Consider the following 20,229-nt stretch of genomic DNA (forward strand, 5'->3'; position numbering starts at 1 on the left):
AACAACTATCCTGTCCTGCTATTGATTTCCTTCTGGCAGATGATGACCTATTTGTATCTGGTTCTTTGCCCCACAGAAGGAGGAGCGTACCATGCTGGAAGACATCCAGGTCACGCTGACTGAACTGGACAAAGTTGCCTTCTATTTCAAGCAGATGGATGAAAGTCTTGTAGCAAGTGAGTATTCTTAGTTTCTTTGGATGTCTTTTTTCGTGTTTGTTTTATAGGTTACATTTTCCATGATTATAAATCTAACAGACCACATCAAACCTGGAGAGTACACAGCAACCTCTCTGAAGCACTGTTGCATTCCCTCAGCTTCCTCTGCAAGCACACAACATAAAAGCAAGGATTTTGATATCCTGGGATGCCAGTGGCATGTTCTGTGATTTAGGTCTGTGCCAGTGTACCTGACTTGTGTGATTTCACATGTAGGAAGATAAGACAGATGATGAACAGTTCCTGACAGATATTTTGTAATTAACCACTCTACCAAAGGAAGAAGGACTGTCCCTCTACAGCTCTTCTGTGTCCTCTGTCCCACCTTGCCACATCTCTCCCCATGTTTTCTATGAGATGCCATGAAATAAGATGGGATTTTAATTGTTAACCACATTTACTGTATTAGCATCAAACATCATGCTAGCTGCATCTTTTAAGGATAATCTTTCAGAACCTGTTTTCTCTCAGTAAAGGTTCTCCCATATTCATCTAATGGCAGAGATGTGAAATGTCATTAGATTATCTAACAAACTCAGGCAGCAATGGTTTCAGATTTGGCCTGCTGTGGTAATACAGTAACTGTTTTATCTTTATTTCTGCAGATACTCATGTCTTCTACCACATCGAAGGAAGTCGTCAGTCCTTGAAGGTTATCTTTTATCTTGACAGCTACTACTTCTCCAAACTGCCTTCTCGGTTTCAGAATGGGGGAAGCTTGAAACTACACACGGTGCTATTTACAAAAGGTATCTATAAAAAGCTTTCTTGAGAAAAATAAGCTAATAGATGAGATTAAAAGATTCAAAATAAAGAATGACCATGAAACTCTTAACATAATGCAGCTGAAAAATAGACATATTTAAGAAGCAGATAGTTGTATTCTGGGAAGATCTGGGGATTGGTGAAGATTAGAATAAAACACAGTCATGAGAACAAGATATGCGTGCTTGGGGCTTTTTTATGCCCTCCTGCAAAGCTTCAGGTCACAAAGACATATTGGGCTATATGGACAGTCGTATCAAGAGATGTTCCCGGGTACAAACAAGTATTTTTAAGAGCATACACCATGACAGAATTATCTGAGCTGGAAACAAAGGAATATTGACTAGATAAGAAACATTCACACCAAAATATCCATCAAGGGTCTATGAATGGGCAGTAATTATTGTTACACAGAACTGCTTTCTGTGAAGCTCAGCTTTATACCACTGCATTCTCATACTGGGAAATTCATTAAATTTGTGCAGTAACAGAATTAACCTTGACATGATCTAACAGTCATGTGCAGAGCAGTGAGATGATGTAGAGATAAATAAACAAATAACAGGAAAACTAATAACATTCTACATTTGCATTTAACATAATAATGTCTTAGCTAAATGTTTTCTTTTTCAGCTCTGGAGAGTATGGAGGGGCAATTACAACCAGCTGGTTCACCGCTGGAAGAACTTCCCCAGCAAATTAATGGTCTCTCTCTTGAAAAAGTGCAGCAATACTACCGTAAACTCAGGTATTTCACACTTCTCTTTTCCTTTAAAAGACATTGAAAAGAGTGCTCCTTGCTAACGACATTAAAACTCATGAAAAAGAGATCCCACCCTTGATGATTTCCTGTACAAATAGGATTCTTGTACAAATGAGGAGATCCTCATTTTGTGAGAAACCTGTTAATTTTCTTCCCACAGCTAAGCTTGTTCTGAAGTAGTGCACTGTACAGAATGAAATTCCCATCTAATTTGACTTCAGAATTTTGCACAGGGCTAACATTATATAAGAAAGGATTTTTGGAGTATTTCAGTACAGACTATATAAATTTCTGCAATCAAAATGTTTCAATAAGGAGGCAGATCTTGAAGTACAAGACTTCTATCATAGTCTTCTCAGACATTTTGTACAAGACAGTACACATATATGCTTGAAATGAGAATCACTAACGTAGTCCTTGCTGGCCTTTTTGCAGGACATTTTATCTAGAGAGATCAAACTTGCCCACCGATTCCAATACTACCGCAGTGAAGATTGATCAGGTATTGTTATTTGTTTTATTTCTTCATGAGCCAGTCTCTAAAACCCCAGTCATGGGATACCCATATGGTACACCTGTACAAACCCAAACATAATTTTAAAAAAGTTCCCTGCTCTAAAGAAGTGATGTGAATTTCTCTGGAGCTTAGCTACAGTTTTTTTTTGTTTGAAGAAAATGCGGTTACCTAGAGGAAACATAATCCTTAGCTTAGGCACTAGTAAGACTCCATATCATGCTGATTGCCTCTGCTAAATAAGGTTAGATGTTAGACAGAATGAATTAATTCTTCTCTCCCACAGATGTATAAAAATGAACAAACATTCAGTTTACAAGTTAGGTTTTGTTCACAATTATAGAAGAAAACAACAGGACAATAGTGCTTCCCAGCATCTCATCCAAAGGCAGGCTAACTGGGGCAGGTGACGTGAATATTTGCCTGTAAGGCAGTAAGTAATACTGCAGTGAAGACAAATCAGAAAATTTGTAATTGTAATATGCATTGTAAACAAGCTATGTGATTTGTGGTAATGGCAAAAAATTGCCCCAAACCTAACTCATCATTTGTATTTTTCTACTTCTAAAGTTCATGTACATTCTAAATAGTTACTACTGCACAGCAGTTACTCTTGTGTAGATTTAAGGTCCTGTGCTGAGACACAGGATAAATAATTGTAAATATCTTTATAACTGAAGGAGTAAACGTGTCACTGATGTGTTGTTGTTTTCTTGCTTTGTTTAGCTTATTCGTCCCATTAATGCAATGGATGAGCTTTGCAGGTTGATGAAGTCTTTCATTAATACAAAACCCACCCAGTCAGGATACTCAAGCAGTAACATATCAGGAGCTGGCCTGCTACCTATATCCTCCGAGCTCTGCTACCGACTTGGAGCCTGTCAGATTACTATGTGTGGCACTGGAATGCAGAGGTGAGATTAAAAAAGCCAAAATGTTACAGCTGTGATTAAAATTTTTGTCTTTTCTAGAGATTTGAGCAATATATATGATTCTGTTCAAATCAATACAAAGGTAGATGCTAAGTGAATATAATAAGGATCTAAACCTACTGCCATCTTTATTTTAGGGTAGGTTATAAGTTTTAATACTTCTGTTAATAGCTAGTTTTGACACGTAAACTTTGTTTCAGTGCATCAACCGATGCAATTCACTAAGTGAGCTCATTGCATATAACTTTCAGTCAATATCACCTTCAATACACACTGAAAATGTGGGAATTTGCTTAGAAATAGCTGTATAATCTTGGTGTGTGCAAGCATTGGTTCTAAACACACCACTGTTCTTCAAGTGAGTAAAGAAAAGATTTGTTTGTGAATATGCTTACATGACGTCATGCAGAAGAGCAATGAAACACTGGCTTGTGGTAATGATGCTGCAGACTAAAACAATTGCAGAATCTAAGTGTAAAGAGACTGCAAATGCAGGACTAAGCTTACATTATAGTTTAGTAACTAAAAAAGCTAAGTTTTAAATATAAAAAAGATAGCTAATAGAATACATACGTAACTGGTAAGTGTCCTATACATACCTATATGTACATTTTAAAATATAATCTTTGATTTTCTCTCTCCTGTTCCCATGTTCAGAAGTACACTGAGTGTGTCCCTGGAGCAAGCAGCCATACTGGCTCGAAGTCATGGACTTCTGCCTAAGTGTATCATGCAAGCTACAGACATCATGCGAAAGCAAGTAAGTATTTGGATGTGTGTGTCTGTGGCAAACCACCAGTTTAATTCCTGTACTATCACAGTACAAACACGAATTTATTTCCCTATGGCACTGTATTTTGTGCAGTACAAACTCATATAGCCAAACTTCTATTAATGTCTGAACAGCTTTACATCTCTGACACAACAAACTAACTTTTGCATGTACAGCCATTACAGCAATTAAAATATATGCCTTAGTGCACATTAGTTAAAGTGTGTGCCTTCATGGTTAGAAGGTAGAGACTATCAAGTATATTTAAGACAATTTCTGTAAATACAAAAAGCAAAAGTCTCAATCAGTGTTAAACTGTAGAAACTCCCTAGTGGTAGACAGCAGTGCTTGTAAAGTGCTTTGGGATTAATTTCAGCTTTTAAGTAAACGCAGATGACTAATGTATGTACCCAGTGGATTCCAGATCTTCTAGAGGTAGTTAATGGATTCTCAAATAGAAAACATAGTCCCATTATAATATTTTCCCCTAAGGATGAGATGCTTTATCAATATTGTCAGTACCATAAATTCTGTTTCTTTAGGGACCAAGGGTTGAAATCTCTGCCAAGAATCTGAAAGTGATGGACCAAATGCCACCATGTGCGCCCCGGTAAGTTATTATGTATTATGCATGTTATCTGAGTGCTTGTTTTATGTTCCTGTATCAGTTGTGGAGTTCCTATTCTAACCAAATATCTCCTTAGTAGTAATAGCAGAAAAAAGAAAAAAAAAGTTCTTCTTTCTCACTGTACTAAACTGCTCTGTAGCTTAATAAGCTTTGCCTGTTATAACTGGCAGATCATTAACTTCAAAGGTTTCTGCATTTTCTAAATAAAGTATCACTGAACAGAGAAAAGAGTCTTTATTGGACCACTGCTATGAGTTGGAAAAGGTGGCGATTGACAGCCATCTGTGGAATGCTGAGAAAAAAATCCTGAATGGCACATCTGACTGTAGATATGCAAAGATAATTCATAAGCTAGTACTTTGGCTGCAGTCCTATTGTGTGCTTAGAATATCTTGACTGTATTTATGGCAGAGAATCATCTAGGTTGGAAAAGACCTTCAAGATCATCAGAAGTCCAACCTGACCTACTGAGTCCCATCACTAAAACCACATCCCTTAGTGCCATGTCCAGATGTCTCTTAAAGACTTCCAGGGATGGGGACTCCAGCACTTCCCTGGGTAGCCAACCATACAGTAATGCAGCTCTAAGAAAGACCCTGGTTGCCCAGGGTTATGTATGCTGTTTTTGTCTAGAACACGATTTCGGAAAGCACTGTACGTTTGTAATCCTACTGCACCTAATGGAAGCTAGAGATGTTCAGCACCTCTCTTTACAGGATACTTTCTAAGAGCGTCTTTATTTTTAAGAGAAGTATCTTTTTGGCCTATTTACTCCAAATGCATTATGTCGGAGAGAAGAGAATAATCTTTAATAAAGTATACCACAGCATTTTCACACAATGGTCATAACAAATCCCCATGATTTAGATGAATATTTGCACAGAATCAGTTTGTACAAATATCAGAGTAATTTCTGCCTCTATTCTTGTTAATGGCATTGTTTACACGAAGCAAGCAAAACAGTTCCAGCATGCAGGAATTGGCATCAGAAAAGATCTAGTAAAGTCTTTGCCATCCCTTCAGACAGAGCTATCTGCCCCTCAAAATGTTTATAGGAAATTACTTTAAATTTTAGAGACTGTCACAGTGCTTACTGTAGCAGTCTGCCTTTGGTTTATTTTTTTCAGAGACCTTAAAGGGAAAAATATTGGGCATTTACAACCTTATCCTTCTGTTAGGTTGTAATTGTTATTTCAAAAAGGAATAAAACAATAGTCTGGGTTGGCTTCTCTACCATGTTCCCAGTGTCACACATCAGCATTCTGTCAGCATGCTTATTTTGCCTTGTTAATGACCTACATTACTTAGGTTCCATTTTTATGACTATAACAACATGCTATGTTTAAAAATGAACAGCTTTACAAACAAAAATGAGCCATTTCTCTGTTTTGGCATACATGCTAGATTACAATGACAAATTCCAGGACTATTTGCTTGGATTATTTCAGGGTGATAAAGCTCAAATATATGTTCCTACTGGGTTCTATCATCATAATTTGAAATAAAACTGAGCAAAGTTAAAGGAAGATCTGGTGAATTAACTTCAGTTCTCAGTATCATCTTTCAAGATTTGTCAAATTCTAGAGTAGCAGTCTTGAAAGGTTACCTTGATTTTATTCAAATATAACGTAGAAAAGACTACCACAAACAATCACCATTAAACCCCAGCTGGTTTAAAAGAAAAGAAATAGAAAAAGAAAGGGATTGCTGAAGACCTGAATTGGGCCAAAGTTAAAAAGGAGTGATGGAATGTCTCAAATAGTATTTAAACAATGATGGTAAATAATGTAGTTAATAAATCACTAGTAACACTTTTATATTTGCAATTATGAAAAATAAGACTAGTGGAATTCTTGATATTGGATTACTTATAAAGCTTGCAGAATGGTAAGGAAAAAGCTAACTCTAGTATACTATGCCAGTAACTGTGTGTTATCATTCCTATGACATTTAATAACATACTCTTAATCTGCCTTAAAGACTCTACAGGTTGTGCCAGCCACCTACAGATGGGGATTTATAAAAGTGAGAGAGGCACCTGCGTTGTGGCATCATTCAAACATTCAACAACAAGCAGCCCTGTCTGAGGACCCACGCTAACTAACGCTGACAGCGCTGAAACGAGAGGAAGAGATGGTGCTCTGATGTAGTCGGAGGTGAACGTGCTGAGTCCAGGCACCAAGAATCTGCCTTTGAACTCCTGCAGTACATACAGGGATTCTTGTATCGCTTTGACTTCTCAAAGAAATTCTTGAAACAAAGATCACAGAACTAAAAGGGATGTTATTGCCATTTGCTAGATGCCTGGAAAAATGACAATTACGCATCAAGAAAGTGCAGTTTTACTGATGACTTGTTTGTGCTGCCACCTAAAAGTTGTGGACTTAAAGGTATGGATTGGTTAAGAAAATCCAGAAAGACGCCTCTCTCTCTCCCTGTACTGTATCTGGCATCCATTTAATTGCCAGCATCATTTTGGTCAGTGGCCTTGAGCAGTAGCTTCACAAACACCACTTTTTAATGTACTGACCTGCACTTTGGAACAATAAAATAGCACAATCTATGGTTTATTGAGATACGAACAGAAAGAATTTCTTCTGGAGTCATTTTCCACTTCAGCCCAGTGAGAACCAATCTATGCTGCAGAGTATACATTCCATAATACTTCTCACACTTACTTCATTTACTTACTGTAGCTTTCAGGTTTTGGATTAACTCTTTTTACTAATGCCCTATTATGTGCTCTGGAAATACAGTGGTATATAAGGGGAGAGATTGGAGTGAAAGATTTTAAAGGAAACTTTACAAAGGAAGAATACAGTCTTATAATCTGATTATTTGAACAGATGTAGTTTTTAAAACCAGTCAGAAGAACTATACTTATTTATGTGGAGTGGAATATGTGTTTTGGATCATGTTATTATATATACAAGATTTAAATAAAAATTATATTGTTTAAAATGGGACCAATATGCTGGCAATTACACAGCTACTCCCAGTTTACTGAAAAGAAATCTACATTATTTAAAATCTTTCAATATTTAAGTAGTCTTTAATACAGTTATTAAGATGTATTAGGGATGCTTTAAGTTAAAAGAAAAAAAGGAATCATGTATATAATGTACTTTATTTTTTCTTGTTTGAAAAATTGTTCTCCATTCTGTCAGTATTATCCTAAGCACAGTAATTTTTTTCCAAATTACTGGCTGAAACTAATTGAAACATGTCAGCAGTCTCAGGACAGAAATAGCGTTCTCTTGGAGTGAGTGCCTTAATATGATCACCCATCCCTAACAAATTTCAATTGTAGGCAGGTGTCAGTGGGCAGGTGTATAGGATATTTACCATTCCTCTGTTCCTCCACAGTCTCATTTAAAACAGTTCATTGTTAGGAGATCCAGAAGCGCTTTGCAGTGATGTGTATTCTAGAAGATGAAAGGTGTTTTTTTTTTTTTTTTGAATTTTATTATTTCTGAGGTTGTTTGTGTTTTAGCTGGGTTAGTTTTATTTTATTAACATCCCAACCAATTCAAATCTTAAATTAAAATCAGACCCTTTCACTTTGGATATGAAGGTCTTTTAATTTTTTAATTTACACATCAGCACAAAACAGCTTATGACAAGTTTGGGGATGCAGCTTGTTCTGAACCTTGTTTCTGATTCTTTAAAGTATTTTCTTCATGACTCACAGACTGAAATCATTTTGGGGAAGGAATGTCTTTTGTTTGATCTCTCAATTATTTCCTCTGACTTAGAGTAACCTGTTGCAGGGAACTAGGGCAACCCATCATTAGCCAGCTGTCAGATACAGGGGTTTGTTACTAGAGTAACCATTTTGTACTGCAGTAAGATGAGCAAAGCATAATTTCAATGCACTTTCTCATTTTTTTGGTCAACTTTGCAAGAGTTATTCTCGGCCTTTGCTGTTTGAAGAAAAAACGGATGTTCCTCTACTGAATTCTCAACTTAAAATCTACTTAATATTATCAAAATAAGGACTGTAGGAACACCTAAAAGCAAAAAGAACACATATGCCAAGATCCTCGCTTTGTCTACATCAGCTCTGTTCAGTGGAACTGCAGCAATCTGTACAGCCTGGTGAGGATCCTTGCCCACATTTATGCAGTCATTGTAGACATTAAAGATGCATAGAAGAGTATCTAAGGGCATTTACACTGTGCACTATTTTACATTGAAATGTACATGTTATTCTCACTGAAAACATGATAGAAGTATTTTTATTATTAAAAGTTGATTTATATTATAAGGAAAGAAGATATGATCTTATTTTTCTGTTATACCCTTGATTTCCTTACTGTTTAAGTTCTATTTAACATTTTAAGTTCTATCTGATATTTGTATGGAGCGGTGAGAAGTTCAAGCTGTAAGGGAAAAGTAGTTTTTGATACCAGCTCAAGCTGGCAGCACAGTGCTAAACACTTCCTGTTTGTGCAGTGCGGCTACAGATGTGGTTTTACTGCAGACTTCATATTAAAGGAGAAAAGAAAAACTGTTTTGATGCTGTAAAATTGCAGTGTTGGAATCCAGGGCTGGAAAAAACAGATTGAAATAGGAAAAAGACAAAAAACAGGCAATGCACAAATGAACCTGCAAGTTAAAAGAGTGGATTAGGTCTGCAGAATTTCCACAGCTAAAAGCAAAATAAGAATCAGGCCTGCCACAACTGAGCAAGTGGGGATTTCATAGAGCTGAAGCGTCTGATACATTGCCATGTGGAAAACTTAGTTGAGATGGAGAAAATGGAAACTAGCAGCATGATTATGAGGTGTGTGAGCAGCTGGCTAAAGGAGAGAAGGAAACACTGAAAAGAAAGTGGGGGTTGGGTGGGGGTTGCAAGTGGAATTTCTTACATTTCAGTTTTGTAACTGAACAGATTTAACGTTTTCATTAATCACTGAAGCACACGTGCTACCAGACTGGGGTTGATTTGGCACTAATTTAGAGAAGGTTTAGGACACACACAAAGATAGCCCTGGAAGACAAGTAATTGACTGGGATGAAATTATATAGTACAGATGCTAGCACATGCATTCGAAGATTAAACAAAGTATTTTGCTATATTTCATGTTAACTGAAAATAAAAGGACCTTGGTTATAGAGATTGTCAGAAGATGACTTAGATTCAATACAATTATCATAAAAGCTCAGAGTGCACCAGGAGACAGATTTCCATTTGAGAAGTATTCAAGCCACTTTGCAAAGGCCTGGTGGGCTCCTAGCTGGACAGCCACGTACAGTTATAGTCACCAAATAATTAAGTGAGCTTACAGTGGCTAAATGTTGAGAAAAGACACTAAAATGGTATCAGTAAAGTGGGTACAAGTCTGCAATTAAGAGTAGAAGAGCTTGAGTTCTTTAGCCTGAGGTACAGTATATCTGATGTCTTTATAAGAAGGTAATTGTAAGAAAAGTAAAGGCAGTTCAGTCTAAACCTAAATATAGCCACACAGAGAAGAAGGAATACAAACAGTTGAGGATAAATACTAGCTGAGAACTGTTTTGAACCTTAGAAAACTTTTCCAATCAGAATCTGAAAAAAAAAAAAAAAGGCAAACAAAAAGCTGAGAACAACAAAAAACCCCAGCACTTTTACAAAGATGCTTACAAAGCTTATAAAAACCTGTAAGCAGCGGTGCTTAGAGTAACAGGAGAGCCTCTCTGAGTGGGTCAGTAAAGGCTGTGCGCTCTGTATGCGTCTGTGACAGAAGCCGGAAACAGGCCCCGCTCTGCCCTGTTTTGTCCATAGCATTTGCAAAGCAGAAAGCTTCAAGTCCAGGCCTAGCAGTCTTTTAGCATTAGACGTTTTCAAATGCCAGTACTTATTTGCAGACTGAACTAGTAGGATTTTTAGATGAGAAGCCACAGATTCAGACAGATGTCTCAACAGGTCCTTTCAGAATAGAAAATATTGAAAAGAAAAATTCACCTGGGCTCTGGCAGATCTTTTTGCTTCCATCACATTTTCTTATTAGTATGTGGTGCTAAAAGCTCACTGCTCTGCTATTTGGGAATATTTTCAGTGTTAATTATTTCATGTGTCTGAAGTGATTTAGGATATAAAACACTAAGTGAAAACAACAAGAATTTCAATGTAAAAATAATTTGAAACACTCCTGGCTCCCTAACAGTGCACATAGTGCAATCTGTCATACTGCTTGGCATTACAAGTGTCTAGCACAGCTGCTAAACACCTGGTCATTGGTCACTGGCAAAAGGGGAAAAAGAACAATACAAACTTAAACAGCTCATGAAGCTATCTTATTCACAAAAGCATAGCGCATAGGCTTGCTGATAAGGTATCAGAGATTAATCAAATTATCCAGTACAATTTGTATATAAAACTAGTAAGTATAGTGTAGACCTACAGTGTTAGAATACAAGGTTCAAAGTAAGACAAACCTGCAGTAGTTATTTATCTTAACGAGGAAGAAACAGCACTCTTTTTCTGCTCTGTATGTAGCGTGAGAGCCCTGGCTTTGATTAGCACTGAGAAACCATTGTCATGCCACTGGGCTCTGAGCCATCTCTGTACGCAGAAATCCTTTCTGTTTTCTATTTAATACCATGGTGTAACAGCAGGTTTGATGGTACTGTCACAGCATCACTACACTTCATCACTAAAGGGGGGTCTTTCTACTTAGTATAAACAGAAGACCTTCTAGTGCCCTTAAACCATGGCTTTCTGAAGTCTCTGTCTCACTGTTCCCAACTAACCTCCTTTGCTGTAATGAGCAATTCACTTTTCCTTCCTGCTTCAGTTTGGCGAGGGAACTGGGGAACTATTTTCTTACCACTGTACTGTGAAGAGTACAAGGAGAAAAACTGTAACCTGTTTTCAAAACTGGGAGTTGTAAGCTGTTTTGAAAACAGGGAGTGCTTTACATATATAATATAATATAGTTCTAGTGACTTTAAAAACAGGAAGATGGATAGAAAAATGGGATAAGCATCACAAAGACACAAAGAAACCTCTGCATTTAATTCCCATAGGTATGTTATTTGACAGCACTTGGTTAGAGGAAAGACAACTGAGTATATTTTTCATGCAGTCATTCTGCTCTATTTCAGGAATCAAGTACCATATATTTATGCACACCATCAGGGAACCTACTTTAACATACCTGTTTTCCTTTAGGACAAAAAAACACATTTATGTATGAAGTTTTTTCAGGCTCCTTATCAGCAGCTGCCACTATTTTTGATTTGATGAATATCAGAATTCAGAACATAAGCGAATGTTAAATCAATAATCTTTTTAAAAAATGGTCTTGGCAATAGGCTATTCATTTTGGATTTCCAAATAGTCCCTGTTAAGCCTGTTTCTTCTATTGCACAGTTTGGCATGCATATAATACGGTTTATTTCAGGTCCTACTAATTGTCAGTGTTTCTATATACTGTGAGAATCAGGCTCTGATTCACTGTTGCAATCAATCAAGTGTACCAGAAGAAAAATTAGTTACTACCTGTACCCCTATCAGTTGACTAGGTTACTCGTTTTTATTCTCAAGGCTACCCTGGCTTCAGTGCTGATTTAAAGACAAAGGACCCAATTATCTTAGAATAACAGGTTTGGTTTTCATAGTTAACCTTTCGCGGCTGTGTCTAGATGAGATAAGCCCACAAGATGAAAATCACTGCACTAGTACAGCAAGTATAGAATACGTACATTGCAGAGGACTTTTGAAAGGCTTTATTTTTAGTCTTGTTACTAAGGGTAGCAATGGCCACACTAATCTGACAATAGGTTAGACCAAATTTAAAAGGCTTTTGAAAGATAACTGATGATCAACTACAGGAACAAGACTGATACAACGTTATTGCATTTACAGCTCATTTTGCACCTAAGATCAATTACCTCATCTGGGCAGAGGGGAAATGCTGAAGTGACACAAGTTGTACAGTATGTTTTTGCATAAAACAGACCTTTACGTGGTTTTTAGGAAAATGTTCTGAGATGATATTTTTATATCAGTTCATTGGACTGGCATTTTCAAATGTTTTGTAAAAAGAAAAAAATGTACAGAATATTTGAGAGTTTTTTTCCAGTTATGTTCGAGGGATTCTAGTGTACTAATAGAGTGTTATATTTTTCTTCGTGTTCTGTATTTTTAACTAAGCATGTGTATCCTGCATTAAGATAAAAGTCTTAATATAATTTGTTCAACTTTTTGTGTTGTATTGTCTAATCCATGTTGTCATTTTGGTATTACTCCTGTGTGTGTGTGTTTGGTATACTGTATGCTCTGTGTCTGTCAGAGTTGAAATCAAAAGTCACTCAGAAAACACTGCCCAGATGGTCATAATGATGGGTCTTCTATCAGACAGGATTCAGAGCACTCCTCTTGGGTTTGGATGGTTGAAAGATACCTGAATGAGGAACATTTCTGTTGGGTTTTTAAAATTACTTGGGCTATTGCTTGTTTAAGCAGAGACATTTGGACTTCATGAAGAGTGAGAAAGTAAATGGAAAACTGTATTTGAGGTCAAGTCCATTTTGTTTTGTGGGACGTGGGACAATTAAAAGAGCTCTTTCCTGCTGTCTGCAAACTGTATTCTGTCTTCATAGGTCATAGACTAAGGAACTAGATCTCTTTCCCTTCCTCTGCAAAAAGAAAGACAAAAACTGGAACCAGGACAATGCATTGCTGCCTTTTATTCCCACAACTGAGCATCTAAAACTTTCTTTGACCCTGAAACCAAGAACGATCTTCCCTCAGAGCACTAAACTCAGAATTACATGTTCTGACACTTACTCAGAATATCAAAATGGGTGACAACATTTATTATTTTCCATGGTGTATGTACTGCATCAAATGCCTGGCAATCCAGCAGTTTGCACGAGGAAGTTCTGGACAGACAGACAGCCTCACCACATCACCTTATTCTACTCCTAAATGCCTCTGATACACTCAGCTTGCCAGTGCTCTCAGCTATCTCTGACATGGGAACTCTTGCCATTTTCCTGTCTATCTAGGGGCTTGCATTTAGGCAGAGATTCTGTTCTCTGAAAGAACTTAACTGCAGACAAAAAATCTGCACACCTGAAAGCATTCAATAGGTTTCCAAGAAAGAAGAGAGTAACATAAGAGTTAATCCTTTCAGTGGTGCCTCTGATCAAGATACAGTGACTTGGGCTTCCTTCTCTTTGTAGTAATAAAAAGAAACATTGTCAAAGCCAGATTCAAGAACAGTTTTGTTTGGGGCTTCCTTTGCCCTAAAAAAGAACATCTGTTTCATCCCATTATTGCATGGTAAGCTAGGTTAGGTTTTTGGTTCTTATACAAAATTACACTGGCGAATTCTCTACGTCCTCCAAGTCTAGAAGCCTGAATATCACAAAGCAAGCACAAGCTTCTAGTTTTTACAATGGTTTGACTTCCATTGCACTTGCAAGAAAATTAAAGGTGTGCTGCTGGTTCAGCAACTCCTGACCTAGAGACACATTTCAGCCTTACAACGGTTGAATATATGACACTGGGACAGAAACCAAAGAAAAACGAACTAAGTCAACATGCCATAGATAGAAGCAATAAATAATGAGTTGTCCAAGCAGTATTTTGTACTACAGAAAATGACAGCTGTCAAAGAATGAGGAAGTTGGTGCACGTCTGTCCTCTGTCACTAACAAGTTATGCAGTGTGGTCACTCAAGTTTTGAGAGATATTATTCTGTTTCAGAGGCTATTTTTATAGAAAGAGCCTACATAGTAAGAAAAGGAAAATTAAGGTAAATGGGCATTAGGAATTGAAATTAAGGAACAGAGAACTCAACTAGTAAACTTTCCTTCTGAGAGTAATACAGATCATGAAAGGTACACTGAAGTAATCTTACAGATCTACATTAAGATTCCTAGTCCAATGCTCATCAATCTAAGAGCCCTCTCCCTCTTCAACTACATTTCCTACTTAATCAGCATCAGTTTTTATGAAGTTCCTTTTCTTTTCCCTGGTGAATTTGACCAGCTTGCTTTCTCATTTGATCCCAGTCACCTGGGCAATCAGCTGGTCACTGGCAAAGGAATTATCTGCTTGCTTGCTAGAGGTGAACTAAAATGTCTGAGTTTTTTCATGTTACAGTTAAGAAGCGAGGGGCAGAGACTGTGACTGTGCCAGTTCTTTGCCTTGGAATCCTAATAGCATTTCACTAGCCTGAATTCATAAGATGTCTTGAACAAAGAACAAATACCACCAGGGAAGCTTAAAAATGAGAGCTTGTACTAGTAGTACCTTTTATTAGTAGTACCAGTACTAGCCACACCTATGACTTGCACAGAAGTGACGTAAAGAAGTCTGCCTTATTAGATCAACAGGACAAAAGAGTAAATAACCCCAGTCCAGAGCAATCAGAACAATTTCTAGAAGGTTTCTGACAACCCTTTTTCCTTGTACAGCTACCGGTAACAGCAGTTTATGCAGGGGCATGCTGCTGCTGCTGTTGAGCGTGCCAAAGGAACAGTGCTGAAGGCCTGCTGAGAAGCTGTGCTGTGCTTGCTGTCTGCCCCCAGCTCCGCAGCTGCTGTGACAGCAGCAGGGAGGCAGCTGCAGCCCACCCAGATCAGGAGCAGGGCACCCCCAAGACCATTTGCTTCCAAACTTCCACAGTAGGCAGAACCAGATATTACATCTGCCGGGGGCTGCCCACCTCCTCGGGGCACAAGTATACAGGAGGAAATTTTGGAAGGAAGACACAATACTTGCCTGTGCCCAGTCTCCACCTATGCCCTATATTATGCTAGGCAATTTTTTGCTACAGATGACACATGGCCTTAATCTTCAGTGTTTTTCTTTTTTTTTTTTTAATTGTTGTCCAGTGCTCATTAATAGGCTGGGAGTTTTCTTCAGTGACTTAATCGTTTTCATCTTACAAATAGTTTTCTATTAAAATAAATGCCTGTCTGTCTTGTATAGGCTCATCCACCGATCACTACACACTCAATAAAATTGGTTTTTTTCCTCTATTCAGGTCATTACACATATGCAGAGAAAGATGATGTGTGGACAATGGGTTTGCTGCATTGAGTATCTCAGGTTCTATTTGCAGTTATGTTCTCCTTATCCTGAGGTCTGGTGAATGGCTGACAGCATTTTAAGTCAGTACAAAATAATACCTTTTATATAGAACAAAAAGAGCAAAAAATTACCTTTTTGCTGGTTTTCATTCAGAGTTGAAATGATTACTTGTCAAAACTGTAGTCCTGTTGATTTTCAATAGCAGAAGCTGTGTCCAGATCTTTGATTAAGATGAGTTCTCTGAGAAGAAAAAGCATGAGAAGGATGAAATTGCTAAGTGTAAAAAATGTAAGCTGAACATCAGGAAACATTCTCAAAAGTAAGGTCGATGAAATGTTGGTCAAATCCCTTATGAGGAGTTCTGATCATTTGGGACTTACACAGCATATAATTTGAGTGAGCAAAAATGAGCTCCTGAATTAGCTGTAGAAATGAGCAGTGAAACCTATAGGTTGTACTGTTCAGTGCATTACACAACAGTTACACTAATCCCAATGGGGCTTAAAATCTACTATAAGATAAATTACTGCCATATTAATGTAATTTTTCTTAATTGATCACATAGGATCACATAGCCATTAGGCTAAACTATTTACAGTTACATATCAAAAAGGTAATCCTTTCCCAAAGGAATTTGTAATCCAAAAGTTTAACCAGCAATTCTTTTGAAGGGTGGCACTTCCTAACAGAGGAGGTTAGGTAGACAAACAGAAAACCCCACCACGACTAACAAAAAAAGAAGTCCTACATAAGCAAGGCTACACCTTCTAGGACCAAGTCCTGAATGAACTGCTCACATTATATATCCATTTCCAACTTGACTGGAAGTGAAGTTTTATTAAACTCCTAATTTTTACACTTCTAATACTGTCTCCTACTTTGTACCAGTTGGTCTTGATAAAGCTGTTTGCTTTAGGCCAGTTTATCTCCTGCTTGCTCCCCTGCTGCCAGTAATTAAAGGTAGTTAGGAGCTCCCTGACTAACGTAACCAGCTGAGTTACAATTCCTTCTCCAGTCACAACCTGGAGAAAGAGCACTGCTGCTAAATAGGGCTACTTTTTCTAAGAAGTCGAAGCTCCCTTGGAGCTCTTTCACAATCCCTTCTGGTAGTCATGATCCACCATTTGAAAAATACTTCGCCATGCCAAAATAATGACTCATTTTGCAAAATGTCAATTAATGCCCTCCAGAGTCTGCAAAAAATAGGCCTGTTTTTAATGAATTAGAATTAAAATTAGTAATTAATGCTTGAATCAAGTGATTATTTTCTTGATCCTGCTTAAAATTAAATTTGGTTATAAGCACTTTGAAGGCAATGAGCAAGGAATCATTATTATTTAATCAGGTTTAAATTACTTACATAATTACTTACATGAGTGACGTATTTTTATCTCGAGATAATTAAAAATAATTAGTATGGCTTTATCACATTTTTAATGTGCAAAAATCTAATTCACATTATTAGCAGTGCTTGAATACTTGCTTCTTTTTTGGATGGAATTTATCTGCAAATTATTGCGCCAAAGTTAATGAAGCTATCATATGAATACATTGCTTGGAAAGAGTGATTTGGAAAGGATGCATCATTTATCTGTGATCCCCTATGAACTCAGCTCTACTTTATTTTTCAGGGTTTTTTTTATTAAAGTTGTGTGAAATAATAAGCAGTTTTATAGCCGGTACAACAGCTAAGGTGTCCTGCTGAAAGGAATAACAAACCTTGGGCCTTATTTCTGTTGCCTATTTGGTGCAAATCAAGTGTAGTTTCCATAAATTCAGCAGAATCACAATGCTAAACAGCACATATAACCCAAGCACAGCAGCACAGATTTGCATTTACTAAAGTAATAGTTTTCAATTTTTTTAACAGTGTGGACCAAAAGATCCCCAACAGATAGTCTACTTTTTGCCTATCTATACAGAACAGAACCTCACAAATGATCACGCACTCTCTTACTAATAGCACAACATCAATTCAGCTATCTAAAAGACTTGTTTACATGGGAAGGAGAGATAGGAAACTATCTGAAGTATTTTTTACCTTTTAACGCATTCTAACTTTAAAGGATGATTTAATTGCCTTTTAAAGCAGTTTAACAGATGGAGATAAATAGGAGGAGCCAGGATAATGTTATTAGCCAGAAGTGCTTTATGGATCGCATTTATTAAAATTTCTCATTAGAGAATTACACTTGGGTTCTGAGATGCAGCCTAGACCACGGCTGTGATTAGCCTGCTTTTATAAAGCGGAGCTAATTACAAAGTTCAGAACAGAAGTTTCCCAACTGTTCATTCAGTATCTTTGGGGTTTTCACACCTGCTTCTTGTACCAACCAATCCTTATTCACCAACAGATCTCTAGCTTTAGCAGTCAGTGTGTGCCTTGGCTCAAACTCACAGTGGAATAAACATTTTCCTTCCTTGCCTACTACGGCTGCACCTCTAGCCCCAGGCCTAGAGGGGTCCAGCTCCTCATCTGATGGGCTGTTGGCTCTGGGTTGCCAGTGAGCACTCATCACATCTGGTCCCCCTCTGACAGTAGTTTCTGACTAGTTTGCAATAATCTTCAAATACATTTATCTCCACAGCATCCCTATGAAGTATTAGTACTATTTACCCACTGTACAGACAGAAAATGAGAACAAGATCTCTGAGATGTAATTCCAACCGCATGAAAATCTGTTGAAAGACAAGAACCAAATGGCAGTTTTCACACAGGATGAGGATGACCATCAACATGCTTGGATCTGTGTTGGTATCTGCCAGGACTTGTTCACCAATGATTTTAAAAATAAAGGGGTAAAGAGTCTCGTGAGAAAAATGCAAACGACAAAATGTTATTTAGGGTAACAAAATCCAAAGGTAGTTGAAAAGAGCTGCAGAAAATGTTTATAGGAGTGAGTGGCTGAAGTGATTAAATGGGAACTAAAATTCAACATCAGTAAGTGTCATGTATTGGTCACTGAAAAAAAGAATTAGATATTGGATGTACTGTCAGGCTTTAAATTTGATATCCAAGCTCTGGAAAATCTCTTGAGTTTTTGTGCCCCACTCCCTGGAATCATTAGTTCTGTGCTCTGAGGCAATCATAAGGAAACCAGAACAACAGAATTGTTAGGAAAGGATGAGAAAACATAGCAGGAAAGCTTATTAATTCCATGACACACCTGAGAATACTACAAGAATTATTCTTCTGGTTTAGGCCGCCAAATGCTTCTGAAGAACCTTGAGGCTGCTCGCAAGCGACAGGCCCAGTGCCGTGTGCAAAGTTTCTGCGCAGCACCAAAGGAAATCCCCGTCACAGGAGCCAGCCTCCGCCTGACCACCAAACCAGCCTCCCTTTCAAATTCTACTGACTGTTCCTCCTGCCCTTCCTCTCTCCACAGAAAGATTCTTGTTAAGAAGCTCTGGGCTTCTTCTTCTGTCAGGTGAGTTTCCTTTAATTATTTTTCCCCCACTAAAAAAAGTCAGAATCACTGTTCAGAAACTGCCTCAGCTATCAAAATCTGGTCTCACAGCGATGAAGAAAAAACCATAGGAGACTACATATCTTTAGCTTCATTCCTCATTACTAGGTAGCTTTTATTCATAGCTACTCATAAAATTGTAAAATACATTAAATCTCATGGAAATATCAGTATTTAGCAGCAGTAAGTAAAAATCCTACTGGTTTCAAGTGAAATAACAGGCTTTTTCAGACATAGAAGTATGCAGGTGGAAAGAATTTATGACAAGTAGCCACAATACCACTTAGTATGTCTCTTTGACAAAGGTTCCAAGAAACCTCCCAAATTTCCAAGTAGTAGTGGAATTAAAGCTACAATTTCAACATAGCTCTGTGTCAGCAAGTACAGAGGCTGTACATTTACTGCCTGGTAAATAGCTTTATCTATCTCTGCATGTGGAGAAATGAAATACAGAGAAAGTAAATGACATGTCCATGTCAATATAGGAAAGGAGGGAGCAAGATTCATGTCCTCCCCAGACTGAAACCTTTTCTGCTGGGCCAAGCGACCTTGCTCAAGGCATGCAGGAAGTCCCTGGTGGTCAGCACACAGGCCATGTACGCTTTTTCTCCTCCCAGAACAGCCAAATACTAGCTGGCAGTTAAAACTGTGCAAGTTTTTATTGCAGTTGAAAATGTACTTCTGGATTCACGTTCAAGGAAAGTCATAAAAGGGCACATGCATTCTTCCAAATTAATTCTGTATTAGATATGAATCTGAAATTTGCATCATCAGAGTTTGCAAGAAGGCAGGGGGTGAGGAATTAAAACTAAAAAAAGCTATTAAGCAAAGAAATATCAAATATCTCTTTACAATTATGCTGTCTATATATAAAGCTGAAAGGAACACACATTAAGAATTCTAGGTTATGTTTTCAGAGCTGCCTGGGGTAGTTGGATCCCCTAAAGAGAGAAAAGAGTAAATATTCAGTTTCCTCCTCTGGGGAAAATTGGCTGATTTTGTCAGTAGGACATTGAATCTAGTCCATCATATTCACAGGAATAATCCATATAGCCATTGACACAAACACACAAAATAATGAACTTTCCAAAACAAATATACAAAAGGAACATGGCTTTTCTGTGTAGTGAGGGTGGAA

The 20,229-nt window shown here is 37.6% G+C and overlaps 1 protein-coding gene across 4 annotated transcripts in view; it reads left to right on the plus strand.

Annotated features, from left to right (window-relative positions):
- PREX1 (phosphatidylinositol-3,4,5-trisphosphate dependent Rac exchange factor 1) overlaps positions 1-12,784 on the plus strand; it is a 172,430-nt gene extending 159,646 nt beyond the window's left edge. For all 4 annotated transcript variants that reach the window (XM_035548097.1, XM_035548098.2, XM_035548099.2 and 1 more), the window contains exons 33-40: positions 77-176; positions 824-967; positions 1,617-1,731; positions 2,182-2,248; positions 2,987-3,174; positions 3,850-3,952; positions 4,507-4,574; positions 6,573-12,784. In XM_035548097.1, coding sequence (XP_035403990.1) covers positions 77-176; positions 824-967; positions 1,617-1,731; positions 2,182-2,248; positions 2,987-3,174; positions 3,850-3,952; positions 4,507-4,574; positions 6,573-6,615 — 828 coding nt within the window. In that variant the 3' untranslated portion in view covers positions 6,616-12,784. The remainder of the gene's footprint in view (positions 1-76; positions 177-823; positions 968-1,616; positions 1,732-2,181; positions 2,249-2,986; positions 3,175-3,849; positions 3,953-4,506; positions 4,575-6,572) is intronic.
- The last annotated feature ends 7,445 nt before the right edge of the window (positions 12,785-20,229 follow it).

Source organism: Cygnus atratus, chromosome 16, assembly GCF_013377495.2.
Source record: "Cygnus atratus isolate AKBS03 ecotype Queensland, Australia chromosome 16, CAtr_DNAZoo_HiC_assembly, whole genome shotgun sequence".
NCBI classification, from domain to species: domain Eukaryota; kingdom Metazoa; phylum Chordata; class Aves; order Anseriformes; family Anatidae; genus Cygnus; species Cygnus atratus.